We start from the raw sequence: 9,105 nt of genomic DNA, 5'->3' as shown, positions 1-9,105 counted from the left end.
GTGGTGGTCTTCTGATCAAGATAAAATAACAAACGAGAGAAGAAGCGGTTCAACAGCGGCTCTCCTCTACTGGTGTGTATCCGACAAAGTAAAAAGTACAACCGTTTGACCAAAACATCGGTACAGTTGCAAGGAGGAGAATAAAACACAGAAGGAACACGATCGTTGATCTATATTCAACGAACGAATTAAAATCAAATAATAATAATACTAATAAAATTATACATCAATCTAGTGCGCAACGAGATTTTCTAGACTACCATTGATTCACCTTCCACAGCAAGTTCTTTAAAAAGCTGTTATGTGCGGCATTATGATTGGCATTGCTGTTTGTTCTTGGGCGTGTTTCTTCAAATACTCGTTCATCAAGGCCCAGACATGGGTTGTATTCCATTCGGTAGTGGTGTGAGCTTGGATGGCTTCCTTTACCAGAGGGGCTGTTCATGATGATGGCAGCGTTGTTGCTAAGAAGGCTCGATAATTTTGTGAGATCAGACTCTCTTTGGTGATTGTGAGGAATTTTGTTTTGTGTTGAGTGACGGTTGGGAACTGCAAGGACGTTTGGACGGTAAAAAGGAGGAAATTTTCCGAAATTGGCCGAGTTTGATTTGTGGCGATAAGGACTTTGTAAGCTCGACCTCAATTGGAGAGACCGAGAGATAAAGATAAAAATTGATTCGAAATTATATCCTTAATACAATTATATTTGTTTCAAGAGGTTATTGTTTACATTCAAATTCACAGGAGAGTAGACGTTCTCGGCACGATTTTCAAAAGTAATCAGCCAACATGGTAAGACGCATCTCTCGTCAAAGACAACTAAAACAGATCCATCTTCACTAATGACAATCTTGTCTCTGACACAAACAGCACAAACAAACATCTTAGATCCACCATAGCAGTATTCGATGGATGCTGTTCCAGAAAACGATAAATAAATACCAAGTCCATATTCACTTCCATTGACAGGCCTAATATCATTTCCCTTACCAGGCACCAACAATCCATGCTTCTTTATACTGTTAATATTATGCTCACTCGTACCATGGAAAGTCATGAAAATTAATGGATTCTCTTCTTGGTTAATATATTGACTGAATCGAAGTTGAAGCTCTGGCTGAACACAGTTTTCAATCTTGTGAATCTTTCGCGAACATTTTCGTTTGATTTCGTTTTCAAAATCGCTAAAGTATTCTTCTGGATTAAAGAATTTGAATCGATTAAACAATCTGTTTGCTAGTAATCCCAAGCCAGATGAAAATGGAGAAACGCTCATGAATGTATAATCTGGTTGACAGCCTTTTGTTTTTCAATGACCATAAACACCTCTTTGGATGACATCGAGGATTTCGAATAAATATTGTTCTCAAATTGTTCACAAAGAATCACAGCAGCTGCGTCCGTCTCATTCCAATCGCATCGTTCAAGAGTTTCTAGTACAACATCTTCAGAAAGAGTAGGGAAAAATTCTAAGAGTTGATTCATCTTCTTTTCCTGAATTTCCTTTTCAACGGACACTAAATCCCCAAAGCTTGGTCTTTTCAATAAATCTCTATAGCTCACCATTTTGTCTTTGAGGAAGAAAATAACAGGATGTTCAGAAAAGTTCAATAACTTAGTGGCAAGATCTAAAGCTGTCATACCGAAGCTATCTTTTTGATAAAGTAACGTTGAGGCCAAAACATCTTCATCTTGATCATCATAGAGAAGATCTACAACATGATTCCACAAAGCTTGAACGATTGCTAAATGACCTTTAGCACATGCCAGGTGGAAAGCGTTTCGTTTAAAGTTGTCGAGCTCGAGAGGATCACAGCAAGGATCTTCTAAAAGAGAAACCACAGACCTAATGTCACCATCGAATGCAGCCCTATGAAGACTGTTTTGTCTGAGACTGTCATAAAAGTAAGTCTGTCCAGAACTGTATGAAGACGATGAAGACGAGTCTGTGTGAGCTGTGTTTCCTGGAGAATATGAAGAAGGAGAGAGATAGGGTCCACTGTTGAAAACAAGTTGATTAATACCCTGCTGGAAGCCCTCTGAGATGTACCTAAAGATTTTAGGTTCTGTTCTCATTTGGAAATCCTCAAACTCTTCAACAACGTGTACGTAAGAGTTTCCTTCTTCATGATCTGGAGCCATACACACAATACAGTTTGGAGTTATAGAATGAGGATGGTCAACCACAACTGAGTCAAACAATACTTTGACAGATTTTTCACTCAATACGTTGAATTGACCTAATAGTACAACAGTTGTGCCAACCGTTCCATACATTGGATTGACAGAGTGCAACTTAGGCTCGAAAATTTCAATTTTCTTTCTCTTCTTTCCTGAAGATTGATAGTCTCCTTCATGTACAGGTCTACTTGAGCTTGGTGTGTTGAGCTTGAGAGGTTGTTGAGCAGAATGGCTCAAGTGAGAATTGCTAGCTGTTGGCTGCAGTAACAGGGATGAAGATTGATGGTCGGTTGGACTCACATTGTTCTTGTTCTGAATAAGAAGAGAAGGAGGAGACATCATTGAAGAAGTAGATGATGAAGGGATGGAAGCAAGATTTGATGATGAAAAGTTAGCAGCAGGGTTGCCATGGTTATTATTGGAATGATGAGGGGTGGCTTGAGAAATAGATTGTGTTGCTGAGGAAGGTATCGTATAGGACTCTGAAGATGCTGAGACTGGTAGTTTGGAGAAAAATTGGAATCGAAATGCTGAGAATTGTTGCTCTGGAATTTGTGGACAATTTTCGAGTTCAAAACAGAAGAGACATGCTTCGTTGGTACCTTTTCCACGTCGTGTCTTGGGAAAATTGTTGTTTGAAACAACATATACACATTCTTCTTTTCTATTCTCTGAACTAAGTGTCCATTTAGCTTTTTTCAAAATTTCACCGCTTGTTTCTCTCTTCACTTGAACATTGAGTTTTGTTTGTTTCGACTGTATAAGTTGATCAACAAATGGCGTGACTTGTACTTCTAATTTATAGGTATCAGAGGCACCATGAGACCCGAAAAACATGTAAACATTATCTTGAATTATTCCTGATGGATATTTCTGATTATTTGTAGCAAGAGAAACACGAGTTACAATCAAATTCGATACATTCTGTGTTGCTCCTTGATCATGTATGGGTGCCGTTATCGATGATGGTAGTAACTGATTTTCAGCCAACAGCATGCTGGCCGCACCGGCTGGGTCTGCCAATAAATCCACGTGATGATGATGATGATTCGAAGGCATGCCGGACGTATTTGTAACCGAAATTTCTTCAGACGTTACGACCGTATGTAAAGGAGAGTCAGACAACGACGATAAAAAATCATCAAATAATCCCAATGAGAAATCGCCAGCAGGCAAGTCGGTTGTTGTCTCTCCATAGTGAAAATTGTAGTGACTTGCGGCCTGAATGTGTTTGTTGTTCATTATTTTTGCTTGCTGATGAGAATATTTTTGGATTCTCTGCGCAATTCTCAGCGAAATGGTTTGTTGGAAAATTTCATAAGTTCTTATACGAGCGCAAGGAGTGAAACTGAATCCAAACGCAATTCCATCATGTGGAGTATTCAGAGGAACATAAAGAGGAACGTTGTTGAGAAAATGGAATGAAGTGCGTGGATGGGTTGGTGTTGTCTGTCTGTGGTTGCAGTTAGAACCCTGCTTGAAGTTTCCCGCCCGAACACTTTACAAATTCAAAAGAAAAAATTAAAATGAAACGATTGCTCAATAGTTCCATACGACTCCGAAACCGAGTAGGATTGGCATCGTCGATGGAACAGGCTGGTGCAAGTCAAATTGCCATCAAGGTAGTTGATGATCCAGAAATACAGAAGGAACAACCTTCGCTATGGAAACAAGTAAAAGAAAAAGTGATTTCTTTTTATATTTATCCCGAGAGTACGCCAAGGATAGTGATGGATTTTGTCATGTCCTTTGTTATTCTTTATAATGCCGTGGTAGCTACCTATTTAGCATGTTTTGAGGAGTATATTCACTTTGGCTTTTTAATTGTAAATATACTGATGGATCTATTGGGTATTTTGAACATTTTTGCTCACCTACTTGAGGTTAAAATGGTTGGAGCCGACCCAGAGAAATCAAGAATTGGAAGGCTTCTCTCTTATTGGAAACTATTACTAATTGACATTCTTTCTTACTGTACTCTTTACGACTGGTTTTTACTGAACTATCCGTACTTCAGATTGTTTCGAATAATTCCGATTTTGACATTGAGATTTGGTGATTACTACAAGACAGTGGAACAAAAGAGTAGAGTGAATCCTATTTATTTGCGAATTGTCAAGTCTGTTATCTACTTGACGATTATCATTCATTGGTTCTCTTGTTTATACTTTTTAAACCTTAATCAATACCACGAATATGGTAATATTCTTATCCAAACGGATGCCACTGACAACCTTAAATATTTAATATTTATGAATCTCTCTGGAGAGCTTGGTTCATACAACTTTTTAACAAGAATAAGACAATACATTGGAAGCATGTATTTTGCGACTTTGTTCCTTGTCGGGTTCGGAACTGACGTACCTCAAGATGAATTGGGAGCCCTTTACTCCATTATGAATGCTGTTTTTGGTGTCATGTTTATTGCCTCCGTAGTCGGAGTCGTGTCCAATCTAGTGAACCAGATGAACCAAAAGAGTTCAAAGTTTAATAGAAAACTTGATGACATTACTGGCTACTTAAAGTTCAGAAAAGTTAATACAAAATTAATATCTGATTCAAGAAATTTTTTGGGAATCATCCAAAGGGCCAACAGAGAGCTCAAATCAGATGATGATATTTTGGAAGATTTGGAGTTAGAGACAAAACGAAAAGTATCTCAGTATCTGCACAAAGACTTGGTCAAGAAAGTGCCTTTTATGAAAGACATGGAAGAATTATTTATTCAAGAAATTTGTCTTTACCTTGAGCATACTATTATATTGGAGAACTATTATGTCATGCAGTTTGGAGAAGTTGGAAGAGAGATGTTTTTCCTCGGAAAGGGAAGTGTCGAAATTGTTGGTCCACAGGGTCAAATTTGGGCTTCTTTATCGTCTGGATCATTTTTTGGGGAAGTTGCATTAATCCTTAATTCAAAACGCATGGCCTCTGTTAGAACCAAAGAAATTTGTGAAGTGTTTATTTTGCACAAAGAAGATTTCGACAATGTGCTTTCAAGGTTTCCTGAAGCAAAGAAAAAAATTCAAGAAGAAGCAGAAAAAAGAACACAAGCGGCTCAAAAAACAGCAGAAACAAAGACCAGAGTTCAAACAAAAGTCAAGACAATTGTAAAACTATTTGGAAAAAGAGCCTCAGATGTGTCTCCTAGATCTGCCATGGCAGCCTCTAAATCTGGATCCCAAAACAAGCTTGTTGAGGACGAGAAAAAGGAAGAAAATAAGGAGGATCCAAATCATGCAAACGCTTCTCCAGAAAAGAAAGAAGATCCCCATAATGGTGAAAAACAGGCAGAAAATCAAGAAAAGCAAGACCACAACGAAGAAAAATCTAAAGATGACCCTAACCAACATCACCACAATCAGGTCACTACCAATCTAGAAAGTCACGAACAAGCAGAAGAAGAGAAGCCCACAGAGCAGACCAATGAGTCCACCAAATTACAAGAGTCAAAAGAAAACAAACCTAAAGTGCAGGAGCAAAGCTTGCCACAAGAAGAACCAAAACAAGAAAATAAGGACAGTGAAAGTTTTACTGAAGAGAGTGAAATTGATCTTGGAGAACCAAAGAAAGAAGCATCTGAGTAAAAAGGATCGATTGAGCACTTGATTACTGTTCCCTCCAAATTATTTACAAAAAAACAACAGAAAAAATGAATGAACGAAACATGACACGAATGGGTAATCCTCCTTCTTATCTTTCGATGAGCAGAGGTGAATTTGATATCACCAAATATTCGAAGGATTCAAATCCGATGGAAAAGAACAATTCGACTCATTATTCTAGAGCATCACCAATGAGCTCTGGAGATGCATCATCGAATATTAGGTCTTCCCAATCATTTTCTCAAAATTATTCGTCAGCCTCAGTGTCTTCTCCTGTGCGATCGTCCATAACTAAAACTCCACCCTATCAACATTATTTATCGTCACCAAAGGAAAAATACTCTTCGAAAAGCTTAACCTCAACACCGTCATTCCAAAGCTCTGGTAGCAATTTCAGAGCAAGCACACCAAGCAGCACTCGAACAGTTTCAACAGCAAATTCCCAGTCTCCTTCAACTTCCATCCCACCTTATTCAAGCCAAGCGTTTTATGATAACAAGAATTTCGTTTCTCCGCTTAAAAAGAAAGAAGAACCTCTTTCGAAGCGAACACCAATATCATTCAAAAGACTTGAATTTTCTGCAATGAACAGAAATGCCAAGTTCATTGATCGATGTATTATTATTTCTTCAGAGAAAGATTATTTGACATATGGCATGAAAACTTCAGCTTTATCGATATGCTTAGAAATGGGAATTCAATTACTTCACAAAGTGATCGATGTTATGTCTTTAAAGAAAATCTCATCTTCAGTGATAGATGAAGTCTTAAAAATTGGATCTCTTCAAGATCCTCAACAAGGATATTTAAATGTTGATGGTCTTCTTCAGCTAAATGAAAGATTTAAACAAGCGTTGACAGAATGTTATTCCATAAATTTAGAGACAAAAGAAATTGAGAAGACAAGTTTGGTCATTGAAAAAATTCAAATGAAAAGAAAGAAAAACGTACTTACCATCTTACAGCAAAAAGGGTTTTCGATTGCGATTTTTTCTATTGTAGAACATGAAATGGAAGACGTCATTCATGTTATTTTCGACCCTTCAACTCAAACAACAAGTGGAATTCTCCATGGTGCGAGCTTTTTACTCGTGACAGGAATTGGCTTTACTGAATATCTGAATGATTGGCTGTTGTTTTCAGATGAAGAGTCTATTAATTGTTCCTTCTTTATTAGGAACGAAAATAACGTTTTTAAAAGATTTAGTTTTACTGACGATGAAGAAAATCGAAAAGAGATAAATTCTCCTTCAGTAATGTCAACCTATGAGGAAGAAAAGCGTTTAAGCAAAGATTTGATGCAAAAGTTGGAGCTGCAAAGAAATATTATTGATCGATTAGAGCAAGAGATAAGGTCCAAAGAATCATCACTCCTGCAAGAGCAAGCCAAGCATTCAAAATTCCTAGAACAAGAGCAAGCTCTAATGCAAATCAGGCAAATTTTGAAAGGTGTACAATAAATTTTCAACTTGAAAATACAGGTTGAAAGATCTGTTTATTAGAAAAAAGAATAAATCAAATTATTGAGTATCCATTTCTTTGTTGTCTGTTGTGTTGGATGAAGTAGGGAGAGATTTGGAAGGGGATGTATTATTATTAGATGCTTGAGGCTCTGAAAAAAAGTCATCATCAGCAGCTGCCGATGAAGATGCTGTTGCAGCTCCTGACTCAGTCATCATTGAATTCGAAGACTGGTCTAAACCTAGTCGATATAAAATCTCGTTATCGTCGTGGATTTCAAATGGCTTGTCGAAATTGAAAAACACCTCGGATCTGTTTTCATCCATTTCACATTCTATTTGTGTGGACTTTGATGTGTGGACAATAATAAAAGGTAATTCAATCCTCTTTGATTCCAAATAATTCGAGCTTGAGTTTCGTTGGCATAAATTAGAGAGTGATCGGTGTTGCTTTTCAAGTTCTTGTAATTGCTGTGTTTTCTTTGCTATTATTTCCATACGTTGTAATTTGATTTGATTCAGTGCTTCACATTCTTTTTGAGAATCTACAGGCAACCCTTTCCACTTAATCTCTTTTTTATCCTTAGAAATAATATTGAGGGCCATCAATACGTTCAAAGCATCGTACACACGTCGTCTAATATTCTTATCGTCAGATTTACTATCATCTCCCTGCAGTTCTGCTTGTACTAGCTCATCAGCAACGTCATTAATTGTTGTTGTTTTTTTTCTTTGAACAAGTTCACAGACCTTCATACTGAAGTGACGAAGTCCACGAGCTCCTCTTCCAGATGTGCTACTTGACGCAGCTTCTTTTTTCTTCTTTTTCTTTGGCGTATCAGGTGCTGTTGTAGGGTTAGCATTTTCTTCTACAGTGGCAGATGAACTAGATGGCTCTTTAGACGCGTTTTTTCGTTTTTTGGTTGATTTTGCTGTAGTCGTAGACGAGGAAGTGTTCTTTCCTCTTCTTTTAGTTTTCTTTTCTTGTGTTGTAGTTTCAGGCGTTGCAATTGAATTATCTTCTGTTGGAGTTGTTACCACGTTGAGAGAAGGGATTTGTGAAGAGCCATTGTTAGTGCCAAATGGAAAATATGGTGGATACATTACAGGAAATACATTGGATGGATCACTTGATGATTTATCTTGTTCGTTACTGGAGCCCGATGACGAACCAAGAAGCTGATCGTTCTTCTTTTGTGGATCATTATTATCGGTTTTGTTTCCATTTTGTTGTTGTTGTTGCATTAACCACAGCGTCATATAATAATATTGTTGTGGTGTCATGTTAGGTGGAAGGTTGTACCCACCACCAAGAAATTGTTGAGGTATGTTCATCCATGGTTGTGAATTTGCACCATCAATATCAGTGCTGTTGGATGCAACATCGATCGGTATAGTTCCTTCATCATTAGTTTTACCGGAATGTGATGTTTGTTCATGAATGTTGTTGTTATCAGAAGTGGAATCAGCAGCCGATGATGATGCTAAATTCAAACCTGTTTGGTTAGTCAGTTGAGGATTCATCATGATGTTGTTTTCCTCCAAGTTCCTAGATGTAATTGCAATGACGGATATGTGTAGCGTTATTCAATACACTCAATTTCTCTTGACAGAAGTATTGAGTGTATAGACGGAAAATTATTATGATGATTTGTCTATGATCCAATAATCAATAACGTTATTTTACGTAGGTCTCTCTGTTGTGCAATGGCGAACAACAAGGTTGATGATGATTGGATTTAATAGGATGATACTTGATAATAATCAGCTGAGCGAATGTTATCAACAACAACGGCCGTGTGGTGCTGTTTGGGTAGTATGATGATAAATTCGCTTTCTTGTATTCTCGATTTATTTTT

The 9,105-nt window shown here is 37.5% G+C and overlaps 4 protein-coding genes across 4 annotated transcripts; 2 read left to right on the top strand and 2 right to left on the bottom strand.

Moving 5' to 3' along the window:
• Positions 1-700: 700 nt before the first annotated feature.
• FDP41_012878 (uncharacterized protein) lies at positions 701-3,423 on the bottom strand (the record flags this gene model as incomplete). The annotated part of the gene is made up of 2 exons (XM_044703445.1): positions 701-1,299; positions 1,380-3,423. 2 exons carry the CDS (start codon positions 3,421-3,423, stop codon positions 701-703), a joined length of 2,643 nt encoding a protein of 880 aa, XP_044565803.1.
• A 284-nt stretch (positions 3,424-3,707) lies between these two features.
• Positions 3,708-5,768, top strand: FDP41_012877 (uncharacterized protein; the record flags this gene model as incomplete). Its single annotated transcript, XM_044703444.1, has 1 exon — positions 3,708-5,768. One exon carries the CDS (start codon positions 3,708-3,710, stop codon positions 5,766-5,768), a length of 2,061 nt encoding a protein of 686 aa, XP_044565802.1.
• Positions 5,769-5,833: 65 nt separating this feature from the next.
• FDP41_012876 (uncharacterized protein) lies at positions 5,834-7,246 on the top strand (the record flags this gene model as incomplete). Its single annotated transcript, XM_044703443.1, has 1 exon — positions 5,834-7,246. The coding sequence occupies one exon, from the start codon at positions 5,834-5,836 to the stop codon at positions 7,244-7,246; it is 1,413 nt and encodes a 470-aa protein (XP_044565801.1).
• Positions 7,247-7,306: 60 nt separating this feature from the next.
• On the bottom strand, positions 7,307-8,773 carry FDP41_012875 (uncharacterized protein; the record flags this gene model as incomplete). The annotated part of the gene is made up of 1 exon (XM_044703442.1): positions 7,307-8,773. One exon carries the CDS (start codon positions 8,771-8,773, stop codon positions 7,307-7,309), a length of 1,467 nt encoding a protein of 488 aa, XP_044565800.1.
• Between the last annotated feature and the right edge of the window lie 332 nt (positions 8,774-9,105).

The sequence above is a fragment of the Naegleria fowleri genome (assembly GCF_008403515.1).
Source record: "Naegleria fowleri strain ATCC 30894 chromosome Unknown tig16, whole genome shotgun sequence".
NCBI classification, from domain to species: Eukaryota; Heterolobosea; class Eutetramitea; order Acrasida; family Naegleriidae; genus Naegleria; species Naegleria fowleri.
This window is presented reverse-complemented; position numbering and strand designations above follow the sequence as displayed.